The following is a 27,616-nucleotide window of genomic DNA, read 5'->3' as shown; positions in this document are numbered from 1 at the left end:
CGCCTATTTTTCTTCCCGCGCTTTCCACTGCTTCCCGCCTCCGTCCTCCCGCCATTTTTTCACTATATATATGTTTGCTTGGCCTCCATTTACATATCACATCTAGACTCATATCTGCAAACCTCATCACCAGGTCACATGGCTTCCATCGTATCTCTAACCCTCCGGGAGGCGGAGGCGCTTTGCGCGTCGAACTACCCCTGCCCGTCGGGCTACCGCGTCCCTACCGGCTGGTTGCTGAGCGTCGGAGGCGTACCGGTCCCTCCTGTCCCTCTAGGTGTGGCGCGCGAGATGGCCATCACGAACCACTACTACTTCGAGCTCACGCCAGAGCAGCGGAGGAATCCCCAGTGGCATCCCGACTACAGCCCGACTTGGGAAAGCTTCTTCATCAATCGGCGTGAGAGGGCGCTTGCCAGGCACGAGGAGGGCGGCCCGCCTCCTTCGAACTTCGACGAGGCCGGCCGTCGGCTGTGGTGGCGCGGCCGGACTCTCCAGGGCGTCATGGCCCACCGTGGCCCCCGCCTGCGCTACCCTCAGTCCCAGCCCACGCGTGCTCTCCCGCCGAGGTTTGACTACCGCGACCCCGATGCCAGCGACGATGATGACGGCGACTACGACGACTACAGTGGCGAGTACTATAGGGCTAGGCACGAGTATGACTGAATGACTCGAACAGTCGAATCTGGCCATGTATCTTAATTAATTTTCAGTTGAGCTCTGTACTTTAATTCCATGTATCTGGCGGGAAACTTTTCTCATCATCAGCGTCTGCCACAACGATTTTATTGAAAATACAATTAAAATAGATAAACAACTAGTCTAGTCAATCTAATCGTCGTCGGAGGTTGTCTCGGTCCAAATGTCGTCCCACCGAGGGTCGTTGTCGGCCCAAGTTGTATTCGGGTTGTCGAGCTCGAACACGGCGACGGCATGATGTCTACGCCCCCTCCTTTTCCTGTAGACAGTGTTGGGCCTCCAAGAGCAGAGGTTTGTAGAACAGCAGCAAGTTTCCCTTAAGTGGATCACCCAAGGTTTATCGATCTCAGGGAGGAAGAGGTCAAAGATATCCCTCTCATGCAACCCTGCAACCACAAAGCAAGAAGTCTCTTGTGTTCCCAACACACCTAATAGGTGCACTAGTTCGGCGAAGAGATAGTGAAATACAGGTGGTATAAATAAGTAGTAGCAACGGCACCAGAAAAATGCTTTGCCCAGGACAGTAAACAAGCAGTAGTAACGCAGCAGTAGTAACGCAGTAAAACAGTAAACAAGTAGTGATAGCAGTATTTAGGAACAAGGCCTAGGGATCATACTTTCACTAGTGGACACTCTCAACATTGATCACATAACAGAATAGATAAATGCATACTCTACACTCTTTTGTTGGATGATGAACACATTGCGTAGGATTACACGAACCCTCAATGCCGGAGTTAACAAGCTCCACAATTCAATGTTCATATTTAAATAACCTTAGAGTGTAAGATAGATCAACACAACTAAACCAAGTACTAACGTAGCATGCACACTGTCACCTTCATGCTAAGAAAGGAGGCATAGATCACATCAATACTATCATAGCAATAGTTAACTTCATAATCTACAAGAGATCATAATCATAGCCTACGCCAAGTACTAACACGGATGCACACACTGTCACCATTACACCGTGCAGGAGGAATAAAACTACTTTAATAACATCACTAGAGTAGCACATAGATAAGTTGTGATACAAAACACATTGCAATCATAAAGAGATATAAATAAGCACTTCACTATGCCATTCATAACAGTGAATAAGTATTCTGTGAAATATAGCCTAAGAGACCCACACGGTGCACACACTGTCACCTTTACACACGTGGGACAAGGAGTCTCCGGAGATCACATAAGTAAAATTCACTTGACTAGCATAACGACATCTAGATTACAAGCATCATCATATGAATCTCAATCATGTAAGGCAGCTCATGAGATTATTGTATTGAAGTACATAGGAGAGAGATGAACCACATAGCTACCGGTACAGCCCCGAGCCTCGATGGAGAACTACTCCCTCCTCATGGGAGACAGCAGCGGTGATGGAGATGGCGGTGGTGTCGATGGAGGAGCCTTCCGGGGGCACTTCCCCGTCCCGGCGGCGTGCCGGAACAGAGACTCCTGTCCCCCAGATCTTGGCTTCGCGATGGCGGCGGCTCTGGAAGGTTTTCCGTATCGTGGCTCTCGGTACTGGGGGTTTCGCGACGGAGGCTATTTGTAGGCGGAAGGGCAGGTCAAGGGGCGTCACGAGGGGCCCACACCATAGGTCGGCGCGGCCAGGGCTTGGGCCGCGCCGCCCTGTGGTTTGGCCACCTCGTGGCCCCACTTCGTCTCCTCTTCGGTCTTCTGGAAGCTTCGTGGCAAAATAGGACCCTGGGCGTTGATTTCGTCCAATTCCGAGAATATTTCGTTACTAGGATTTCTGAAACCAAAAACAGCAGAAAACAGCAACTGGCACTTCGGCATCTTGTTAATAGGTTAGTTCCAGAAAATGCACGAATATGACATAAAGTGTGCATAAAACATGTAGATAACATCAATAATGTGGCATGGAACACAAGAAATTATCGATACGTCGGAGACGTATCAGCATCCCCAAGCTTAGTTCTGCTCATCCCGAGCAGGTAAAACGATAACAAAGATAATTTCTGGAGTGACATGCCATCATAACCTTGATCATACTATTTGTAAAGCATATGTAGTGAATGCAGCGATCAAAACAATGTATATGACATGAGTAAACAAGTGAATCATATAGCAAAGACTTTTCATGAATAGTACTTCAAGACAAGCATCAATAAGTCTTGCATAAGAGTTAACTCATAAAGCAATAATTCATAGTAAAAGCATTGAAGCAACACAAAGGAAGATTAGGTTTCAGCGGTTGCTTTCAACTTATAACATGTATATCTCATGGATAATCGTCAACATAGAGTAATATAATAAGTGCAATATGCAAGTACGTAGGAATCAATGCACAGTTCACACAAGTGTTTGCTTCTTGAGGTGGAGAGAAATAGGTGAACCGACTCAACATAAAAGTAAAAAGAATGGTCCTTCAAAGAGGAAAGCATCGATTGCTATATTTGTGCTAGAGCTTTTATTTTGAAAACATGAAACAATTTTGTCAATGGTAGTAATAAAGCATATGAGTTATGTAAATTATATCTTACATGTTGCAAGCCTCATGAATAGTATACTAATAGTGCCCGCACCTTGTCCTAATTAGCTTGGACTACCGGATCATCGCAATACACATGTTTTAACCAAGTGTCACAATGGGGTACCTCTATGCCGCCTGTACAAAGGTCTAAGGAGAAAGCTCGCATTGGATTTCTCGCTATTGATTATTCTCAACTTAGACATCCATACCGGGACAACATAGACAACAAATAATGGACTCCTCTTTTATGCATAAGCATGTAACAACAATTATTTTTCTCATTTGAGATTGAGGATATATGTCCAAGACTGAAACTTCCACCATGGATCATGGCTTTAGTTAGCGGCCCAATGTTCTTCTCTAACAATATGCATGCTCCAACCATAAGGTGGTAGATCGCTCTTACTTCAGACAAGACGAACATGCATAGCAACTCACATGAAATTCAACAAAGAGTAGTTGATGGCGTCCCCAGGAAACATGGTTACCGCACAACAAGCAACTTATTAAGAAATAAGACACATAAAAACATATTCAATACCACAATAGTTTTTAAGGCTATTTTGTCCCATGAGCTATATATTGCAAAGGCGAATGATGGAAATTTAAAGGTAGCACTCAAGCAATTTACTTTGGAATGGCGGAGAAATACCATGTAGTAGGTAGGTATGGTGGACACAAATGGCATAGTGGTTGGCTCAAGGATTTTGGATGCATGAGAAGTATTCCCTCTCGATACAAGGCTTAGGCTAGCAAGGTTGTTTGAAACAAACACAAGGATGAACCGGTGCAGCAAAACTCACATAAAAGACATATTGAAAACATTATAAGACTCTACACCGTCTTCCTTGTTGTTCAAATTCAATACTAGAAATTATCTAGACCTTAGAGACCAATTATGCAAACCAAATTTTAGCAAGCTCTATGTATTTCTTCATTAGTAGGTGCAAAGTATATGATGCAAGAGCTTAAACATGAGCACAACAATTGCCAAGTATCACATTACCCAAGACATTATAGCAAATTACTACATGTATCATTTTCCAATTCGAACCATATAACAATTAACGAAGCAGTTTCAACCTTCGCCATGAAAATTAAAAGCTAAGAACACATGTGTTCATACGAACCAGCGGAGCGTGTCTCTCTCCCACACAAGCATTTATTCAAACACAAACAAAAATAAAAGCATACAGACGCTCCAAGTAAAGCACATAAGATGTGACCGAATAAAAATATAGTTTCAAGAGAAGGAACCTGATAATTTGTCGATGAAGAAGGGGATGCCTTGGGCATCCCCAAGCTTAGACGCTTGAGTCTTCTTGATATATGCAGGGGTGAACCACCAGGGCATCCCCAAGCTTAGAGCTTTCACTCTTCTTGATCATAGTATATCATCCTCCTCTCTTGACCCTTGAAAACTTCCTTCACACCAAACTTCTCATAAACTTCATTAGAGGGGTTAGTACATAATCAAAAACTCACATGTTCAGAGGTGACACAATCATTCTTAACACTTCTGGACATTGCTCAAAGCTACTGGAAGGTAATGGAACAAAGAAATCCACCCAACACAGCGAAAGAAGCAATGCGAAATAAAAGGCAGAATCTGTCAAAACAGAACAGTCCGTAAAGACGAATTTTTAATAAATACTTCCGTTGCTCAGATCAGAAAACTCAAAACTAATGAAAGTTGCGTACATATCTGAGGAACACGCACGTAAATTGGCATATTTTTCTGAGTTACCTACAGAGAAAACAGCCCATATTCGTGATAGATAGATATCTGTTTCTGCGCAGAAATTCAAATCTAGTATCAACCTTCGATTAGAGGCTTCACTTGGCACAACAAAACACAAAACTAAGATAAGAAGAGGTTGCTACAGTAGTAAACAACTTCCAAGACACAAATATAAAACAAAGTACTGTAGCAAAACAACACATGGGTTATCTCCCAAGAAGTTCTTTCTTTATAGCCATTAAGATGGGCTCAGCAGTTTTGATGATGCACTCGCAAGAAATAGTATTTGAAGCAAAAGAGAGCATCAAGAGGCAAATCCAAAACACATTTAAGTCTAACATGCTTCCTATGCATAGGAATCTTGTAAATAAACAAGTTCATGAAGAGCAAAGTGACAAGCATAGAAAGATAAAACAAGTGTAGCTTCAAAAATTTCAGCACATAGAGAGGTGTTTTAGTAACATGAAAATTTCTACAACCATATTTTCCTCTCTCATAATAACTTTCAGTAGCATCATGAGAAAACTCAACAATATAACTATCACATAAAGCATTCTTATCATGAGTCTCATGCATAAAATTATTACTCTCCACATAAGCATAATCAATTTTATTAGTTGTAGTGGGAGAAAATTCAACAAAGTAGCTATTATTATTATTCTCATCATCAAATATAGGAGGCATATTGTATTCATAATCAAATTCATCCTCCATAACAGGCGGTACTAAAAGACTACTATCATTATAATCATCATAAATAGGAGGTAAAGTATCATCAAAGTAAATTTTCTCCTCAATTCTTGGGGGACTAAAAATATCATGCTCATCAAAGCCAGCTTCCCCAAGCTTAGAATTTTCCATAGCATTAGCAACAATAGTGTTCAAAGCATTCATATTAATAACATTCCCATTAGCATGCATATAAAGTTCCATGGGTTTTTTAATTCTCTCTTGAAACACATCATGTCCTAATTCAAGATAAAGTTCATAAAGATCTCTCATATTTTTGTTGTTTTCCATTATGCCTAACTAGTGTAAACAAGAAACAAAAAGATTCAATTGCAGGATCTAAAGGAAATAGCTTCGAGCACACACACAACGGCGCCAGAAAATTACTTTACCTGGAACCGGAGTATGAGTGCCTTTTACCTTTCCTCCCCGGCAACGGCGCCAGAAAATAGCTTGATGTCTACGCCCCCTCCTTTTCCTGTAGACAGTGTTGGGCCTCCAAGAGCAGAGGTTTGTAGAACAGCAGCAAGTTTCCCTTAAGTGGATCACCCAAGGTTTATCGATCTCAGGGAGGAAGAGGTCAAAGATATCCCTCTCATGCAACCCTGCAACCACAAAGCAAGAAGTCTCTTGTGTCCCCAACACACCTAATAGGTGCACTAGTTCGGCGAAGAGATAGTGAAATACAGATGGTATAAATAAGTAGTAGCAACGGCACCAGAAAAGTGCTTTGCCCAGGACAGTAAACAAGCAGTAGTAACGCAGCAGTAGTAACGCAGTAAAACAGTAAACAAGCAGTGATAGCAGTATTTAGGAACAAGGCCTAGGGATCATACTTTCACTAGTGGACACTCTCAACATTGATCACATAACAGAATAGATAAATGCATACTCTACACTCTTTTATTGGATGATGAACACATTGCGTAGGATTACACGAACCCTCAATGCCGGAGTTAACAAGCTCCACAATTCAATGTTCATATTTAAATAACCTTAGAGTGTAAGATAGATCAACACAACTAAACCAAGTACTAACGTAGCATGCACACTGTCACCTTCATGCTAAGAAAGGAGGCATAGATCACATCAATACTATCATAGCAATAGTTAACTTCATAATCTACAAGAGATCATAATCATAGCCTACGCCAAGTACTAACACGGATGCACACACTGTCACCATTACACCGTGCAGGAGGAATAAAACTATTTTAATAACATCACTAGAGTAGCACATAGATAAGTTGTGATACAAAACACATTGCAATCATAAAGAGATATAAATAAGCACTTCACTATGCCATTCATAACAGTGAATAAGTATTCTGTGAAATATAGCCTAAGAGACCCACACGGTGCACACACTGTCACCTTTACACACGTGGGACAAGGAGTCTCCGGAGATCACATAAGTAAAATTCACTTGACTAGCATAACGACATCTAGATTACAAGCATCATCATATGAATCTCAATCATGTAAGGCAGCTCATGAGATTATTGTATTGAAGTACATAGGAGAGAGATGAACCACATAGCTACCGGTACAGCCCCGAGCCTCGATGGAGAACTACTCCCTCCTCATGGGAGACAGCAGCGGTGATGGAGATGGCGGTGGTGTCGATGGAGGAGCCTTCCGGGGGCACTTCCCCGTCCCGGCGGCGTGCCGGAACAGAGACTCCTGTCCCCCAGATCTTGGCTTCGCGATGGCGGCGGCTCTGGAAGGTTTTCCGTATCGTGGCTCTCGGTACTGGGGGTTTCGCGACGGAGGCTATTTGTAGGCGGAAGGGCAGGTCAAGGGGCGTCACGAGGGGCCCACACCATAGGTCGGCGCGGCCAGGGCTTGGGCCGCGCCGCCCTGTGGTTTGGCCACCTCGTGGCCCCACTTCGTCTCCTCTTCGGTCTTCTGGAAGCTTCGTGGCAAAATAGGACCCTGGGCGTTGATTTCGTCCAATTCCGAGAATATTTCGTTACTAGGATTTCTGAAACCAAAAACAGCAGAAAACAGCAACTGGCACTTCGGCATCTTGTTAATAGGTTAGTTCCAGAAAATGCACGAATATGACATAAAGTGTGCATAAAACATGTAGATAACATCAATAATGTGGCATGGAACACAAGAAATTATCGATACGTCGGAGACGTATCACGGCCCGACGGTGGCGCCTGTTGGACCTGCGTTGTGCCCGGAGGTCAGCGAAGAACGCGGCGGTGTTGTCGACATCGTTGGGGAACTGCACCCTCCACTGGCGCATCAACTCCTCGTCGTGCTCGGCGATGGTGATCCGGCGCTACACCTGGCGGTGGCGGCGACGGTCCTCGTCGTCGACGAGGCACGGCGTCAGCGCGAGGAACTCCGCCTCCTCTAGCGATTCGACGTCTGGGAAGTTCATGTCGCACCGTGGCCGCCGAAATCGCCATGCGGCCGCGTCGTAAGCGCGCGCCACCAGCTCCGGGGTGTTGTACGTGTCGAGGATGAGCCGGAAGCCACCAGCGCGCATCTCGGCGTAGAACCTACCGTTCGGACGCGCTCGGACGCCACGGAAGCCGGACGAGCCGCGACGGCGCGGCGGCATCCCGGCGACGAATGAACGGAGGCGACGACGATGTGTGGTTCCGCGCGCACGCGGCGCTTTATAGCACAGCGACGCGGCAAGTTTGGCGACAGGTGGCGCGGGGAAGCGGCGGGGCGTGGCACGTGGAAGCGGCGGCGACAGGTGGCGCGGGGAAGCGGCGGGGCGTGGCACGTGGAAGCGGGATCTACACGTCGCATGGCGGTGGCGGCGGGGCGAGGCACGTGGAAGCGGCGGCAACACGTGGCATGGGGAAGGGACATGTGGCACGGGGAAGGGACACGTGTGGCGGTGGTGGCCAGTACATGGCGGTGGCGGTGGTGGGCAGTACACGGCGGTGGCCCGTACATGGCGGTGACGGTGGTGGCCAGGCGGTGGCGGTGGCGACGGTGGCCTGTACATGGCGGTGGCGGTGGCGGCGGTGGCCAGTACACGGTGGTGGCGACGGTGGCCTGTACATGGCGGTGGCGGTGGTGGCCAGTACACGGCGGTGGCGGCGGTGGCCAGTACACGGCGGTGGCGACGGTGGCCTGTACATGGCGGTGGCGGTGGCGGCGGTGGCCAGTACACGGCGGTGGCGGCGGTGGCCAGTACACGGCGGTGGCCAGTACACGGCGGTGGCGACGGTGGCCTGTACATGGCGGTGGCGGTGGCGGCGGTGGCCAGTACACGGCGGTGGACACGTGTGACAGTGCGGTGGCCAGTACGTGGTTTTTTTTATTTGAAATAAGGCGGGAACAATTTTTTTTAAAAAAATGGCCTTTGGTCCCGGTTTGTATTAAAAACCGGGACTAAAGGCCTTTTTGCGCGCGCAGCGAAAATCGCAGCAAAAATGGCCTTTAGTCCCGGTTTGTATTACAAACCGGGACCAAAGGGGGGCCTTTGGTCCCTGTTTGTAATACGAACCGGGACCAAAGGGTCCAGAGTATATAAGCCAACTCTTCGTCTCCGCGGAGATCAATCCCGCGGAGACGAAGCATTGGACGCCGCCAGGCTGCCGAATCGCCGCGCTCCATCGCCACCGCCGCCGCGCGCCATCGCCGCCGCCGCCTCCCCGCGCGCCACGCCACCGCGCCCGCCGTCGCCACCGCGCCCGCGCCCGCACCCGCCGTCGCCGTCCACCGCTCCGTCTCCGCCACCGCTCCATCGTCGTACACCGCGCGCCCGCATCGCCCGCGCGTCGCCCGCCCGCCGTCGCCGCCGCCTCGACCTCTCTGCCCGCCCGCGTCGCCCGCCGCGCGCCCGCCGCCTCCTCCTCGACGACCATCGGCTGCCGCCCGAGCCGCCGGCAAGGTAAGCCCCGCCGGCCACCGGCCTTCTTTTTTTCAAGTTTTTTTTGTTAGATTATTTGTTAGTTAGATTAGTTAGTGTAGTTAGATTAGTTAGTGTAGTTAGTGTAAAATAGTTAGCGCGCAAAAACGCCGGCGCCCCCCAAATAGAGGATGTACGCCGGCGCCCCCTTACGCGGTAGTGCCGGCGCTCTTGCCGGCGCCCCCAAATGGAGGATGTTGTGTCGGCGCCCCCTTATGCGCTAGTGCCGGCACTTTTGCCGGCGCCCCCCAAATAGAGGATGTACGCCGGCGCCCCCTTACGCGGTAGTGCCGTCGCTCTTGCCGGCGCCCCCCCAAATAGAGGATGTTGTGCTGGCGCCCCTTACGCGGTGTGCTGGCGCTCTTGCCGGCGCCCCCAAATAGAGGATGTTGTGCCGGTGCCCCCTTACGCGGTAGTGCCGACGCCCCTGCCGGCGCCCCCAAAATAGAGTATGTAGTGCCGGCGCCCGCCCAAACGGTAGTGCCGGCGCCGACTAACATAAAAGTAGTGAAGTTATTTTTTAATTTATGTTAATGTTGGTATATATATATGATTTGTTTTCGTAGCTACGATGCCGCGACAGCCGCCGCGCCGTGGTCTGACTCTCACCGAGGAGATGGAGAAGATGGGGGAGGTCCGGGACTGGGCTCCGCCGGGGTGGCACTGGGAGGTCTTAGCTTCCGGGGCACGCACCTTGGTGCGGAATCCGTGTCCCGTCGTCGACCCGGATATTCTTTGGTGGAGGTCTTATGGGCCACGGTCGTTTCAGAGGGAGCCGGCCCCGCCGGAGGAGGTAGCTCAGCGCATTGCGGCGGAGGACAAGCACGTTCGCCGTTACATGTATGCGTTAGACAACATGTATAGGACCGGATGGAGCGTTATGCGGGGATCTCATGTTAGCCATGCTCCCGTGATTGTTCCGTGGCTTTGGGGGTTCACCCGGCGCGGCTTAGGACCCGATCGGCGCCCTCTAGGACCCGGTCGGCGCGGTTGAGAGGTTGTAGTATTGATTGATGTATTAGGGTTAAATAAACATGAACCCGATCTATGTATGCTTCCTCTCAGCAGGTGGATAATGATGATGATGACCAGGTGGTCGAGCCTCCTCGCTACCCCCCCGTGGATGATCTCACTGAGAGCCGTCCTTGTGAGCTGCATGTCAAAGTTTTCAACCTATCCTTCAAGGCGGCGGTCGGCATCCTCTTACCTACAAGGTCTTACCATTGCCGTCCGGTCCAAGATGACTTTGCTGTTGTGATGGTGGATGAAGTGTTGAGAGATTATGAGGGGTTGGTGCTTGAGCACCCTGCAGGTGAAGATGGGGAAATCAAAGAACTGGGAGAAGCCCGTAGAACCACCGTGCAATGGCGGAAGGAGAACATTGTGTTTCCAGGTGAGAAGCCAACAAGCAGGCCACCTCGTCCGCCTCCTCCGCCACCTGTGCAGTCTCCTCCGCGTGATGATTCTCCTCTGCGCGATGATGATTCCCCTATGCATGAGCAGTCTCCTCCGCGTGAAAATACTCCGCCGCCTCCTCCTCCTCGTCAGGAGACTCCGCCGCCTCCACCTAAGCAAAAGAGGAAGCTAACCGCGGCACCTCCTACAGCTCCGAAGAGATCATCAACTCTGATGAGGGCACAGACTCCAGAGTTGTTACCACATGAGCAGACTGAAGAGCAAAAGGCGTTTCTTGCGCCGAAGAAGATGTTTATTCCACCACAGACAGTGAAGCACTTTGCCGAGACGAGAATGAAGAGACCTGAGCTGAGAGCTGATTATGATCGCTCTCTTGGACAGTCCTCTAGAGCGAGCAAAGAAGCAAAAAAAGTCGCCCAGCTTGGACAGCAGGACATTCAGGCCGTACCCCACTTCGTCGTGGAGCCCTATCATGATCCAGAGACGGCATCGATGATCGAACGGGCGGCTAGAGCTCAGGGAGCATCAGTTGAGTATGAAGATTACTATCCAACGGCTCAACTGGTAAACAAGTATAGATACGGATCTGATCTCGTCAAACCTGGTGAGCTCGCGCGTCTAGGGACTCAGATGCGAAGGTTGCATGAATGGTACCTGAAAGCCTGTCGAAGATGTGATCGCTACCTCACGATGTATCTTAGAGATGAGCATTACTTCCGGGGGTGGGAGGAGATAAACCTTGACTTAGAAGAACTGTTTCAGTTATTCAATCAAGACGCTCTCGACAAAGCTGTCATCAGTTGCTACTGCCTGTAAGTGATTTATTTATGTAATTAAGTCTGTAGCTTAGCTCATTCATTTGCACTAACAATTATCCTCATTATATTCTTTGTGTACGCTATACATTTAATTATGCAGAATGAAGAAGCTCGAATACAAAAGAGGCAAGCTCCTACCGCTGGGGTTCATAGACCCAAACACAGTTCATGAAGTTACGGTTCGAGACTTCACCAAGGACACAGAGGACAACATCGTAATGTTTTTAGAGAAACAAGCAGACAAAGAGGATATATTCTTTCCCTACAACTTCAAGTGAGTGTTATATATAACATACATTATGCTTGTGCACCTTCCACTTTATTCTCGTAATCATTGAGCTATGCTTGTGCAGATTCCACTTTATTCTCCTAATCATTGATCTTCGCCAAGGAGTCGTAAAAGTCATGGACTCGAAACGTAAAGAATATGCGGAATTGGCGGACATGGCTGCCATCCTTGAGAGGTAGTTTCAATCAATTTCGTATTGGCATCTTCATCTGTTCTAATTCGAAGATATCATTAACTAATCAATTACTCATTTACTCATTATTTTTTGCCGAGCAGGGCTTGGAAACGGTTCATCAATATTGTTCCGGGTAAATGGAAACTGGAGCTTACATTTCAAGATTACCCTGTAAGTAGTACTATATATATAGCTATGTCCGTGAAACTCTATATATGATATTTACTTTCAATACGATGCTTGATTATTAGTTTGATCGAACTATTTTTTCGTAAAGTGTATGAGGCAGGAACCCGGGAATAACTTATGTGGATACTACGTCTGCACCTTCATTCGTGACATGGCCTGTCCCAAGGGTGGGGATGCCCGTATACAACATACTCGTGTACGATAACAAATTTTCACAATTAATCTTAATTAGTACCATCTATTGTATTGAATTCCATTCATATATTGATCTCCTTTTTTAAATATAGATGATACGCCTGCGGGACACTCTCATAACGGAGGATCAAATACGAGCAATTCAAGAGGAAATCGCGGGATTCTTTATTACCGAGGCCATTACCCCAGGTGGAGAGCACTATGGGCAGCTCGTGACGATTGAGGATCTTCGTAGAAGCTAATAGATTTAGTAAAGAGATCCGACTAGCTTTATATTGTAAATATGCATGCATTACGTGTACTGTTGACGATGTCTATATATATTCACGACGATTTTTTGTGGTTTTTTGAATGATATATATGCATTGCTGAAACTCTGCCCGTTTCTCTACCGCGGCAGAGAAATGCTGGTACAGCCTAAACCTGTGCCGCGGCAGAGAAATATCAATTCTCTGCCGCGGCAGAGAAACCTAGGCCCGGTTCGTACCACGAACCAGGACCAAAGGCCATCCACCGCGAGCTCCCTGGCCGCACCACGTGTCGAGGCCTTTAGGCTCGGTGCAACTTTGAACCGGGACTAAAGGGCCCCCTTTAGTCCCACCTAATTGGTCCCGGTTTGGGAACCGGGACTGAAGGTCCAAATGGACCGGGCCTATAGCCCCGTTTTCCACTAGTGTATGTTTCCCACCGGTCTCCTTTATTTGGATCTCAGTAAAAACAATTTATCTGGGCCATTACCGGAAGACTTTGGAGCATTGCGTCTTTATTCACTTGCTCTGTTTGACAACTCTATCTCCGATGTGATTCCATCTTCTTTTTGTAAATTGAGAGATCTACGTTTTTGTAGATATATCAAGAAATAACCTATCTGGGCCAATTCCTGATTGCTCGCTTAACACGTCCGTAGCAAACACAAGACCGCTGGTTGTTCTGAATATAAATTTAAGGGACAACAAACTGTCCGGTGAATTTCCTTCCTTTGTCCAAAATTGCCGACAACTTGTGTTTCTTGATCTCACAAATAATCGTTTTATGGGTGGGTTGCCAGCATGGGTTGGGGAGAAGCTACCTTATTTGCAATTCTTACGGCTGAGAAACAATATGTTTTCTGGTCATATTCAGGTGGAACTCACAAAGCTTGTTAATCTTCAATATTTGGACATTTCCGACAACAACCTATCAGGGAGCATACCGAAATCCATTGCTAACTTCACAGGGATGATGCTTGTGAGAAATGATGACACTGAGAGTCGATACGTTGACCGTGGCAATAAATACACGGTAATCACAAAGGGCCAAGAGCGATTTTATGCACAGGAAATTATACATATGGTGAACTTCGACTTGTCTTGTAACAATCTGATGGGAGATATTCCTGAAGAGATCGGCAATCTTGTCGCACTGAAGAATCTGAATTTATCATGGAATACCTTTGGCGGAAAAATTCCTGAGAATATTGGCGCCTTAATGCAAGTTGAGTCACTGGACCTATCACACAATGGGTTGTCTGGTGAAATCCCTTTAAGTTTATCGGATCTCACATCATTGAGCCGCTTGAACCTGTCCTACAACAATTTGACGGGGCGGATACCATCCGGAAATCAGTTGCAAACACTCGAAGACCCAGAATATATCTATGTTGGCAACCCAGGCCTTTGTGGTCCTCCTCTCGCGAGGAAATGTTGGCAACCCGAGCCAATTCCAGCTACTCGTGAACATTATGATGATATAAAGCGACGCGGTTTCATTTTTCCAGGCCATGGGTTCTGGATGTATAATGGGTATCTGGGTAGTCTTCTGTACCTTCTTGTTCAAAAGGAAGTGGAGAGTTTCTTGGTTCTCACTTTGTGACAGATTGTATGACAGGGCTTATGTGAAAGTGGCACTTACCTGGGCTTCCTGGACACGAGCAAATGGGTAGAAGCTGAGATCAACCTCTACCATGTAAACTATCGGAATTTTGCCATGTACGGATATGTCAAAATATTGTAGCAAGTATACTATTCACAGATATGTATTTCAGGACTATGCCATCAACTGACGTTGGCATGATTTGGGGCATGTGTAATTTCAGGCGAACTATGCCTGAATTAGCTGTTGTTGATGTATATTTTCCTGCAATGGTCTTGAATTTTATGATGAAGCCATTCAGTGGTTGGAACGTATATGAAGTAGGGGAATCATGGTCTGATGGATGTGATGGAATAGTTAGAAATGATCAACCCGCATGAAGAATGTGTAGCTGTGATTGCAGCTAGCCCAGCTCATGATCACAAATTCACAATCGCCATCCTGATACCCTCGCCGCTGCAACCGACTGATGATCACAAATTCACATAGTGTAGCACCCGCTTGCATTACATTCATTGCTCCCGAAGTCCCAACCCAGATGCCAAACCCAAACCCTCGACGTCGTCCCGCTTGCCCTCCACCGGCGGCCATGGCCATGGACCCGCAGGTGCAGTGGCGGAGGACACATCAAAAGGTTGGTATGGCGGTAATAGCTTACATGAATAAACGTGTTGTAAATTCTAGCTATCCATACACGAGCTACCTCTAATGGAATCAGTAAGACAAAAAAATGAGCTTTCATGCTGATTCTAGCTAGAAAATTGGTTAATATTACAAGCGTTGGCCCTGGTTCCAGCTTGGAAGTAGTCAAGGTAACCTTAGTATTAATAGCAATGGCTGAGACAAGCTATGGCAGAAGCCATACCTTGCCAGAATGGGCGCTCCGCCACTGCGCAGGTGACCACCGGCACCAGGATGAGTCAAATTGACGATCCCGAGACCATGGACCTTGGCATCAACGTCTTCCTCATGTACGTCTACGATTCCCTCCCGGATCCGCCCGTCTCCCCCGCCGCCCAACTCCCCCTCTCCGGGCCGTTGTGGATCCACGACGGCGTCGACCGCATCAGCCGCCTGCCCGACGAGGTCCTCCGCAACATCGTCTCGCGCCTACCCGTCAAGGACGCCGCGCGCACCGCCGCCTTCTCCTCGCGCTGGCGGCCCATCTGGCGCTCCGCGCCCCTCACCCTCGTCGACAGCCACCTGCTTCCGGACTGCGGCGCGAGCGGGCCGCTCGTCGCCGGCGCCCCTTCTCCCCGCGCCGTCACCGCCGCGGTGTCCCGCGTGCTCGCGGCGCACCCGGGGCCCTTCCGCTGCGTCCACCTCACCTGCACCAACATGGACCAGCACCGGGGCGAGATGGCGCGATGGCTCGACGTCCTCGCCGCCAAGGGAGTCCTCGACCTCGTCTTCGTCAACCGTCCCTGGCCGGTCGACCTGCGCCTCCCCACCACGATCTTCAGCTGCGCCTCGCTCACCCGCCTCTACCTCGGACTCTGGAGGCTCCCTGAAACCGCCGCCGTGCCGCGCCGTGCCAGCTTCCCCAACCTCCGGGAGCTCGGCCTCTGCTTCAACGTCATGCAGGACCGGGACCTCGCCTTCATGCTCGAAAGAAGCCCCGCTCTGGAGATTCTCGTCATCATCGCAAACCAGATCGGGCTGCGCCTTCGCCTCGTCAGCCACAGCCTCCGGTGCGTCGAGCTAGGCTGCGCCTACTTGGACGATATCGTCGTGGAGGATGCCCCTCGTCTGGAGAGGCTCTTCCAGTGGACAACGTTCGGTGACCTCTCCGAGGGCAATCCCAACATGTGCCAGCACTCGAGGATACAGATTGGCCATGCACCCAACCTGCGCGTGCTGGGATACCTTCAGCCCAGAGAGAATGAGATGGAGATTACAAACACCGTCGTCCTGGTGTGCACCTCACCTCACTACTACATTCATTCTAATGCATCTATTCTAGTATATACTGTCTCTGTTATGGATCTGAATTAGTGCCCGTTTGGGTGGATTGTTGCAGGCTGGGACCAAGCACAACATTGTCCCAAGTGTCCAGGTCTTCGCCATGGAGGTGCCATTTGGGGTCCGTAATGCTGTCAAGAAGGTGCCTGCCTTCCTCAGATGTTTCCCCAATATTGAAACGCTACATGTCCAGGTATAACTCACTGAAACTCCAGTTGCTGCATTGGCAACTAACATAACCAGAAGCTGTGAATCAACTCAATGATTACGTAACTGAATAACTGATCCTCAACTATGTGTGCTCGTTGGTTACCTTTGCAGTCCGAGAAACGTGATGAGACAACTGGAAAGGTCAATCTCAAGTTCTGGCAGGAAGGTGGTCCGATTAAATGTGTCCTGTCCATGAAGAAGTTGTTCTTCTACGAGTTCAGAGGGTCGAGAAGCGAGGTTACTTTCCTCAAGTTCATCGCTGAGAGAGCTCGGGTGCTGGAGAAGATGGTGATTGTGGTGGCCGGTGAATGTCTCTCTTCAGGGGATGATGTCAATGCCAAACTCAAGCCTCTGACCGGTGCAAAATGGATGAACAAAGCCTGCAAACTTGAGCTCTTCAAAAGCCCACACCCTGAAGTGGCATCTCCAGTCTTCTGCCACGAGCTGGCATCCGATTTCTCGTTTCCTGACCCTTTTGACCTCGGCTACTATACAGAATCTCTGTAAGTGTCCAAGTTAAACCGAGCTAGCCTGTACAGGAAGACTACTGGTACCTAGGCTTTCGTCAGACTCTGCAGCAGCTAAATACCTGCATTTCATTCGTGTGCTAGCTGGTGGGAGTAGCATGCATTTTCTGTAACAAGCTGTGCCAAGCCGTGATGCTTACCATTTACTCTAGTCTTACTTTAGTTTATCTAGCTCTATCTTTTGTGTTCTCATACTAGCAGTACTTGAACACCTTCGCGTGGCAGATATTAGTACTTGTGTTAGGCAGTATACATTTGGGTTATGTAATGTCTTAGGAGACAGTACTCCTAGCTTACTTTAGATGCTAGTCTGTTTGAAGCCAGTTGGCACTTACTAGAGGCAATTTAACTGATATTAAGATCCGTGGACTCAACGCAACAAAATTGGTTTCTGTGGTGGTTTAAATTTTATGATGTAAGCTTAGTTGACCTGGAAATAACAAATTATACAATCTGTTATTTCTAAGTCAAAATGGTAATGAACAAAATTGAATTTCCCTGCAATGTGGGTTACGGTCACCTACACCACAGCAACCTTCCAAAGAGGAGATTATAGCTTTCGGAGGTAATTCCAGAAGCTACTTTTCGCTTTCCTTGGGATGGACCTGAGCGAGGGGGAACATGCCAAGTATCCGCCTGGGCCCTGGGATCAGAGTGTGGGGCTGTGTTCAAGTGATCCCATTCGCGCACAACCAAATGATAACGCCACTCGCCCAGTCAGATGGAAAGGGCTATGGGCTTGGCCAAGGCCCATAACGTCACTCCTGGTATGAATTCAAGTACTGTACGAAACTTTCTTTTTGTGATCTTCCAGATAGTGTTATTGTTCGTAGAGCAAGTAGTTTGGGTGTTTCACTTGATAAATCAACAAACGAGATAGCTTTTTCATTTAAGAATCTAAAAATGTTGAAAGAGATAGGTCTCTACTAATATTAAAAAGTAATTTGCACACAGATGATGATGACCCACAAAATTTATATGTTTCTAAAGTCTCTGATCTTTACGAAGATTTAACCGAGGAACACAATATCGACTTGACTGATCATGCGGATCTCCCTGGCCAAATTGAAACGAAAAAACATGGGCGTAAAATCAAAATAGCAGTAGATAATTTAAAAGTTAGATGTAGTTCGCGAATAAGAAAAAATCAAATGAGGTAATTTAGTTATCGTGCAAGCGTTAATTTGGAATAGCGAAGGTTTCAAGGATATCGCTAAGCATCTGTTTATTCAAGAATCTATTCGAGAACATAAGTTAGACATTGTGGAACACCGGGGTACCTCATGCCATGACGCACACGCTGCCATCCACCCTTATATGGAATTAAGGTTCAAGCTTATCATAATATCTATATGTGACTCTAGCTCGGTTTGTCATCGTATACCAAAAAGCGGAGATTGTAAGGGTATTTTACCCATATCCATTATTTTGGTAACAGTGACACCGTTGCTAGAGTATTTGGTCTAATACATGTCTACGAGATTATTCTCAGGTATAAGCCAAATAGGCATAATGGTGTATCAATGGAACAAGAAGGTAAAGGGAGACCCCCCACTTCGATAGAAATGAAGAAGGGCTGCTCAGCAATTGGCCGGTCTCTGGCCCGGTCAGATCGGCCGTGGCACCGGCTGCCCTGACGCCGACCGGCCCCTGGACCGGTGCACACATGGCGCCCGGTTTGGACCGGACTGGTCCGGTCCCTCACTCGGTAGGCCCGGGCTGTGGACCGGACGCCCTGGCGCAAACCGGCTCTTGCACTGGTGACTTCCGGAGGCCATTTATTGTGCGTCAATTTCAGCCCCGGTCACGGCCCGGCGCTAGGCCCGGTCAGGATCGGATGGTCCGGTCTGTGGCCCGGTTTGATTGGCCCCTGCGCCGGCGGCCCGGCCCCAGGCCCAGTTGACCGGGCTCCTCAAAGAAATTGCTGAGGTGTCAAGTTGCAACGACCAGATTTCAAGTGACACTATAAATACCCCTTCTCCCACCTCTGAACAGTTAGGCACTACATTACAAACTGTTCTTGAGCTCTCTCTCTCATACTCCATTGATAGAAACACAAAACCTCATATCTCCCTCCTCCTCCACCTAAACTCAAATCCCTCCGAGGAAAATCTAGAGGAGGCCTTGATCTACAGTTCCACCGAGCTAAATCTTGTTCTCCCTTGTATTCATCGAGATACTTGCTCTCTAGGTTTCCTTGGAAACCCTAGGTGGGCAAAAGAAGTCTGGAAGCATCCGAGCTGTGGATTTGCTCCTGACAAGATTGTGAAGGTTTGGAGGCTACCTCAAAGTCTACCACAAGTGAGTGAGTTATTCCTTCGTGGGATAGGCTCCGGAGAATAGGGTGAGCCTTCGTGGCGTTTGTGATACGGGGCGACCTTCGGTCTTCACCGCATCATGTGCTTCATCGCCAAGACGGCACGCTAAGGTGAATCTTCTCCTTTACGCGTGCCTCGAATCGCCTATTTGGGACGATATACTACTTCATATCCCGTCATATCTTGATGATAGGAACCCGATGACAAGTACGGGGAGAAGAGAGGATGCCATGGAGACCCGAGGACGCAAGGCCGATGTCACGGAAGCATGGAAGAGAAGGAGGAAGAAGCGCTGGATGCTCCAGGCCGGAACTTCCGCCCAACATCGCCGAAACTTCCGCCCAGATGCTGTCAAGACTGAAGATGCTCGCACCAACAGAGCTGTGGCCGGAACTTCCGCCCCTGATGGCCGGAACTTCCGCCCAGGACCGGAACTTCCGCCCAGGACGGCCGAAACTTCCGCCCCATCGAACTTCAGCCAGATCTCAGCCCCCTTTGGCTTGTAACTTACCCCTTCATCCCCTTGCCTATAAATAGACACCTACCCCCACCTTCATGAGGGAGAGATGATGTTTAGATGAATTGGCTTATGCCTCTATTATCCCTTAGTGGATTTGGGAAACCCCCACCTTAGGTTAATTCCTATTGTATCACCCGGGCTCCGATCGAATCCTATTGTATCTCTTTGGTGACTTCTACCAATCTTGATCTTTTGCTTGCACTTCTACCTATTTGGTCTTTTGCTTGCACTTCTATTGAGTTTGGTCTTTTCACCCTTCTAGATTCATAGGATCTTCGATTCGTCGATCTTTTTGCGGGACTTCTACCGAAAGGTCTTTTCCTTGCAACTTCTATCGAGTTGGTGGTTCGGGCCAACGAGAACAAACCGATTGTGTTGTGTGCGTGTGTTGTATCGTGTTCTTCGCGTTCATCCACTTCCCCGCGAATCCCCCTCCGCAATCACACTCACCCGGGTCAAACCGTAAAGATTGGGCACACCCTCGGGCTTAGCCCGCATCATATGGTATCTGAACAAAAGGTTGCCACGGATTTGACCCTCCGATTCCTCCAATTTCGCCCAAAAATTTCCCCAAAAATTTTCCCCAAAAAATAGCTCGAATTTGGATCTCTGAATTTGTTGCGTTGTTTGTGGTTTTGGTCCACAGATCTGTTGTTATTGGTGTTGATCTATCATCCCTCCAATTTTCACCGTCAAATTCCACCGTTTGCCCCTCGAAACCGACGATTTTCGTCCCACTTTTCCACCCCGTGTTCGTGCTGTTCGTCGTGCAGATCCAGATCTGGAAAATCTGCTGTTTCCGGTACTACCGGTCATACCCACCGGAACTTCTGCTCACGCCAGATTTGTTTTTCTTCTCGATCTGGTCAACGTGTTCTCCGCGCAGCACGCACCCACGCCAACCACCGCCGCTGCAAACCGCCTGGTCCCACCGCCACCAGCCTCCGCTTCGCAGGGAAACCGCTCGCTGCCCAAGGCCACCAGCTGCACGCGCGCCCACAGGCCCCTGGCCGCCCGCCGCCAAGCACGCCCCGTGCCCCCACGCCTCACTCAGCTCACCGGCCCACTTGGCCCGCTCCCGCCTGGCCTCGCCCCAGGCCCCCGCTGCCCAGCTCGCCTCCAGGCCCCGCCGCACCACAGCCCCCGCTCGCTTCGGCCGCGCCTCGATCTCCACCTGCCTCGCTCGATCCGATCGCTGCCGCTACCGCCAAAATGCGCCTCGCACGCCGGCAAAGCGCCTCGATCTGCGCGCGCATCAGCTACTCCACGCGCCAAACCACGCGCCCGCAGCACAGATCCCCACCTGCCGCAGTACAACATCACGCCCAGCTCCAAATCGCGCGTTTGTTTTCCCAGTTCTGCAGAAAATTCCTCGAGGCCGGAACTTCCGGCCAAAATCACCGGTACTTCCGACCTGGTGGTACTTCCGCCCAACTTCCGCCCAACTTCCGGAATTGCGCGTTTTCCTCGCAGTAGCCCCTGGATACTAGCAGTGTATTTCCGGAACTTGGCCGGAACTTGACCGGAAGTTCCACCCGGCGCAGTTTTTGACCCAAATTTCAGCAACTTTTGACCCCAACTTTGACCCAACTTTGACCCAACTTTTGACAACTTTCCGGAGCCGTTTGACCTCAAATTTTGACCATAATACCACCATCTTGACTCCAAATTTTGACAATTTTCCCGAGCCCATTTGACTCCAAAATTTTGACCACTTCGATCGCTCGTTTTGAACCAACTTTTCGGTCATTGACTTTTGTGTTCGGATTTCCTTGTGGAGTGCATTGGTTGTCTAATCCGCTTCCGCGCCTACATCAACACCGCGACGACACCTTTGGCACCCCGGATTCCGGCGCAACTTCGACACCATCATCGACACCACCTCGAACATCGCAAGTTTGTGTGCTTGACACCGCCTAACATCAATAGGTATAACTTGCCCCCGCCCCTTGTAGCCCCGTTTCTTTCTTTGTGTACCTATCCCATTGAGAGTGGCTTTCTGAGTGTTGCGAAGCATTGCACAAGTGTCACGACCGTGAGAGGGTGTGTGTGTGCGTTGTGTTGAGCAAAGCTCCGAAGCAAGCTCGGTGAGAAAGATACACAAAAGAAGAAAAAGTGTGACATAGAGAAAAATAAAGCTTCTAAGCATAGAAAAAAAAAGAGAAAAATAAAAAGGAAATACAAAAAGAGTGTGCGTCCACCGATACAAAGGAGTGCAAAACTTGTAAGCACTAAGAGAGAAAAGAGAAGAGTGGCATTTGCGAAAATCTAGTTGCTTCTCTCATATGCAACCAAGCTACGGTCTCTCTTGTGTTGGCGCGAAACCGAGCTAATAGTCTTCGTTAGGACCATCCTTGTTACTTGCTCACTTCCTTGGTCGCGCTAACCCCATTGTTCTTCCTTGTGTGTGTTTCCGTGTTTCCTTGACATAGATCACCACTTTTGACATTTGACTTTGGATCTTACCCACATTTGACAATAGACGTTTTCTTTGGTTCTTTTTGTTTGCTATCCACTTCCTCACCTACCACCATATAGAGTTCTTAGCCTTTTGCGTGTGCTTTGAGTGTGTGTGTGAGTACATATCGGTTATTCTCTAACTTGAACCATTTTCTCGATTTTGTGTTGCTAGTTTTGACCTTTTGGTAGTTCTCTTTCCACCATACATACAACCTTCCTAGTGAGAGCCACCCAAAATGACACCACAAGAACAAGCCGAGATGAGAGCCTACTTCGCCAACTTAGATGATCAAATAGCCAACATGACCCTCCAAGATAAAGCCGAGTGCAAATCCTACTTGACACACCACATGAGTTGAGTGAGGACGCTTTGATTTCTAACACATTAACCTCTACTCCTCTTGTGTTGTCTTCCTCTTTGCTAGGTTGCTCGGACATCGACGACGTCATTGCCATGGAGATGAGGGATTCCACTATGTGAGATGAGCGACTCCACTATATGTGAGATGAGCGACTCCACTATATGTGAGATGATAGACTCCACTATATGTGAGATGAGTGAATCCACTATACATGAGCTTGAGTGCCTCCACATTGAGGGTACCATGGATGACGAGTTCCCGATCATGGAGAAGATGTACATGGTGCATGAAGATGATGCTATCACACCATGCTTGATTGAAGATGAACATGGAGGCCACATGGAGCCTACCTCTTCCACAACACCTACTTCAAAGGAGTCGGACTACAAAGGTACCAACATAGGTGTTGATGATGCCATGATCCCACTAGTGGACATGATGATTTGTGAGTGCTTGCATGAGTTGGATGATCCTATTGCTATGTCATATGCTTCTTTCACATTCCCTTGTGATACTTGTGATACCACCATTGTTGATCATGTGGAAGTAGTTGCTTATGATAATATGTCCATGCCATGCTATGAGTGTTTCGATTTCTATCCTATTGCTTGCAATATGTCGAAAAATTGCTCTTTCCCATGTATTGCTTGCAATGAAAATGATGATGCTAATTCTTGTGTTGTGACAACCTTGATGAACAATTGCTCTTTCCCTAGGTTTGTCGACAACCATGATACAATGTTGAACATGTTTTGTGCTAGATGCTTGCAATACTCTCCCATTAATGCAACCAAAGTGTTGAACAATTGTTCTTTCCAATGCTTGGTTTGCCATAATGTTAATACGCTTGTAAATGAGATTACCCCCATAGCTCTCTCAAATTTTGGAGACTTTGCATATATCCATGTTGAGCATGTTCCCATGTTTACTCCGCATATTCACCATATCTATTATGATGCTTTGCTTAACGCTAATGGTGATGTGCAAAAGAAATGGATCATCATGATGGATGATGTGTTCATATACCATGCACACATGTTCTTTGCTTTGCCTATTGTGTGTGTAGGTACAAGAATGCCAATGTCAACCTCGATTGAACACGAGTTGACAAAGAGAGCTCTAGAGAGCATAATACACGTAAGTTCAAGATCGAACCCGGCTCTAATACCTTTCCCATGCTTTGCATTGAACATGCCGAACAATTTCTCTTTCTTATGGTTCTTTTGCAAGCATGATGATGTGATTCTTACCGTTGGTGTTGCCTCAAACAAGTTGACCAATTGCTCTTTCTTTTGGTTTGTTGGCACGCACGGTTGTGTAAATGTTGTTTTGATGAACGTTTTGGAAGATATGTTGTGTGTTGCACCAAATATGAGGACCAATTTCTCTTTCCAATGGTTTGTGTGCACACATGTTGATGATATTTTGGACACTCTTCCGTATGTGTTTTTGCCAAATTCTCCACTTGTTGCTTCAAGGATGTTGAACAATTTCTCTTTCCGATGCCTTGAGAGCAACAATGAAAATGACTTTCTACATGAGATGGACACCACGGTCATCTCACAATTTGGAGTTTTTGTGTTTCCACATTTGGAAGATGTTCATACGGAGTTCTTACACATTGACCTTGCACATGCATTGATAAATTTGTGTTGTGCTAACGGTGTTGTGAACACGAATGGACATGTCATTGATGATATGCTCCTCTATCACGCACACATATACTTTGCTTGGTCTTTGTTGTGTGAAGGTACAAGTGACTTGTGGATGAGCGTCAACAAATGGGTTCAACCCTACACATCTACTACACAAGATCTCACAATAAGAGCACACCGACATTATGCTAAGGTGACCTCCTTCTACTTACACTATCTTGCTAAACCCGTGGAACATTGGCTATGCTTTGAGTGTTGCTTGGCTTTTCTTGTGCTATTGATAGGGCTCTTGACAAGTGAAGCGACATTCAAGCGTTGGTGTCATCTACCTCCTCTACACATTCATGAAGATTTATCGTCGAGGACGACTCTTTTTCAAGTGGGGGGAGTGTTGGAGATATGCCCAAGAGGCAATAATAAAAGTGGTTATTATATATCTTTATGTTTATGATAAATGTTTATATACCATGCTATAATTGTATTAACCGAAACATTGATACATGTGTGATATGTAAACAACAAAGAGTCCCTAGTATGCCTCTTAACTAGCTTGTTGATTAATGGATGATTAGTTTCATAATCATGAACATTGGATGTTATTAATAACAAGGTTATATCATTATATGAATGATGTAATGGACACACCAATTAAGCGTAGCATAAGATCACGTCATTAAGTTATTTTCTATAAGCTTTCGATACATAGTTACCTAGTCCTTATGACCATGAGATCATGTAAATCACTTATACCGGAAAGGTACTTTGATTACATCAAACGCCACTGCGTAAATGGGTGGTTATAAAGGTGGGATTAAGTATCCGGAAAGTATGAGTTGAGGCATATGGATCAACAGCGGGATTTGTCCATCCCGATGACGGATAGATATACTCTGGGCCCTCTCGGTGGAATGTCGTCTAATGTCTTGCAAGCATATGAATAAGTTCATAATAGACCACATACCACGGTACGAGTAAAGAGTACTTGTCAGGAGACGAGGTTGAACAAGGTATAGAGTGATACCGATGATCAAACCTCGGACAAGTAAAATATCGCGTGACTAAGGGAATTGGTATCGTATGTGAATGGTTCATTCGATCACTAAAGTCATCGTTGAATATGTGGGAGCCATTATGGATCTCCATATCCCGCTATTGGTTATTGGTCGGAGAGAGTACTCAACCATGTCCGCATAGTTCGCGAACCGTAGGGAGACACACTTAAGGTTTGATGTTGAAATGGTAGAACTTGAATATGGAATGGAGTTCGAAGTATTGTTCGAAGTCTCGGATGGGATCCCGGACATCACGAGGAGTTCCGGAATGGTCCGGAGAATAAGATTCATATATAGGAAGTCATTTTATAAGATTTAAAATGATCCGGAAGATTTTATGGAAGGTTCTAGAAGGTTCCAGAAAAGTCCGGAAGAAATCAATTTGGAAGGCGGAGTCCCGAAGGGACTCCACCTCCCATGGCCGACCAACCCTAGAGGGGGGAGTCCAAGGTGGACTCCACCAAGGGGGCCGGCCACCCCCCCTCATGGAAGGATGGGAATCCCACTTGGGTGGGAGTCCCACCTTGGGTAGGTTTCCCTACTACATGGAAGGTTTTGGGTTGGGGTCTTATTCAAAGACTTGTAGTCCAACACTTGGGGGTTCCACCTATATAATGAGGGGCCAAGGGGAGGGGGCCGGCCACCACAACAACACCACCTTGGCCGCACCCCAAGGAGGCCGGCCACCCCCTCTCCCAAACCCTAGCCGCCCCACTCCTCCCCCTCTCCCGCAATGCTTAGCGAAGCTCCGCCGGAGATCTCCATCGCCACCTCCACCACGCCGTCGTGCTGCCGGATTCAAGGAGGAGCTACTACTTCTGCTGCCCGCTGGAACGGGGAGGTGGACGTCGTCTTCATCAACACCGAACGTGTGACCGAGTACGGAGGTGCTGCCCGATCGTGGCACCGTGATCAAGATCTTCTACGCGCTTTTGCAAGCGGCAAGTGATCGTCTACCGTAGCAACAAGAGCCTACTCTTGTAGGCTTTGGAAATCTTCAAGGGTGAGTCTCGATCATCCCCTCGTTGCTACCGTCTTCTAGATTTCATCTTGGCTTGGATTGTGTTCTCGCTCTAGGAAATTTTTTGTTTTCTATGCAACGTATCCCTACAGTGGTATCAGAGCCGTGTCTATGCATAGATGGTTGCACGAGTAGAACACAATGGTTTTGTGGGCGTTGATGCTCTTGTTGTCTTTAGTTTGAGTACTTTGCATCTTTGTGGCATAGTGGGATGAAGCGGCTCGGACTAACTTTACATGACCGCGTTCATGAGACTTGTTACTCGTTTGACATGCAACTTGTATTGCATAAGAGGCTTTGCGGGTGTCTGTCTCTCCTACTATAGTGAAGATTCAATTTACTCTTCTATTGACAACACTAGTATCACCATTGTGGTTCATGTTCGTAGGTAGATTAGATCTCTCTCGAAAACCCTAAACCATGTAAAATATGCAAACCAAATTAGAGACGTCTAACTTGTCTTTGCAGGGTTTGGTGATGTGATATGGCCATAATGTGATGATGAATATGTATGAGATGATCATTATTGTATTGTGGAAACCGGCAGGAGCCTTATGGTTGTCATTAAATTTCATGTTGAGTAGTATTTCAAAGTAGTTGTAATAGTTGCTACATGAGGTGAACAACCATGAAGACGGCGTCGTTGACCTTGACGCTACGCCGACGATGATTGATGTCTACGGGTGCTTCTATTCTTGTAGACAGTGTTGGGCCTCCAAGAGCAGAGGTTTGTAGAACAGCAGCAAGTTTCCCTTAAGTGGATCACCCAAGGTTTATCGAACTTAGGGAGGAAGAGGTCAAAGATATCCCTCTCAAGCAACCCTGCAACCACAAAGCAAGAAGTCTCTTGTGTCCCCAACACACCTAATAGGTGCACTAGTTCGGCGAAGAGATAGTGAAATACAGGTGGTATGAATAAGTATGAGCAGTAGTAACGGCGCCAGAAAAGTGCTTGCTGGCGTGTGGTTGATGGTGGTAATATTGCGGCGATAGAGATGCAAAGAAACAAGAACAAGCAGCGATAGCAGTATTTAG

General features: G+C 47.8%; 1 protein-coding gene and 1 pseudogene across 1 annotated transcript; both read left to right on the top strand.

Annotated features, from left to right (window-relative positions):
- The window catches only part of LOC127339714 (receptor-like protein EIX2), a 78,495-nt pseudogene extending 63,900 nt beyond the window's left edge, over nucleotides 1–14,595 (top strand).
- A 733-nt stretch (nucleotides 14,596–15,328) lies between these two features.
- On the top strand, nucleotides 15,329–17,370 carry LOC127342840 (FBD-associated F-box protein At5g60610). Its single transcript, XM_051368854.1, has 3 exons — nucleotides 15,329–16,408; nucleotides 16,515–16,649; nucleotides 16,778–17,370. Exons 1-3 carry the CDS (start codon nucleotides 15,344–15,346, stop codon nucleotides 17,171–17,173), a joined length of 1,596 nt encoding a protein of 531 aa, XP_051224814.1. The 5' UTR covers nucleotides 15,329–15,343; the 3' UTR covers nucleotides 17,174–17,370.
- The last annotated feature ends 10,246 nt before the right edge of the window (nucleotides 17,371–27,616 follow it).

Source organism: Lolium perenne, chromosome 3, assembly GCF_019359855.2.
Source record: "Lolium perenne isolate Kyuss_39 chromosome 3, Kyuss_2.0, whole genome shotgun sequence".
Lineage (NCBI taxonomy): Eukaryota > Viridiplantae > Streptophyta > Magnoliopsida > Poales > Poaceae > Lolium > Lolium perenne.
The sequence above is the reverse complement of the archived record's forward strand: the minus strand, read 5'-3'. Positions and strand labels throughout refer to the sequence as shown.

What these genes read in the sequence shown, in the direction of transcription:
- LOC127342840 (XM_051368854.1), top strand. Translation starts at nt 15,344, where the DNA reads ATGGCAGAAGCCATACCTTGCCAGAATGGGCGCTCCGCCACTGCGCAG. An exon ending in TTACAAACACCGTCGTCCTG is followed by an intron (nt 16,409 to 16,514) that starts GTGTGCACCTCA and finishes GGATTGTTGCAG; the next exon opens with GCTGGGACCAAGCACAACAT. An exon ending in TTGAAACGCTACATGTCCAG is followed by an intron (nt 16,650 to 16,777) that starts GTATAACTCACT and finishes TTACCTTTGCAG; the next exon opens with TCCGAGAAACGTGATGAGAC.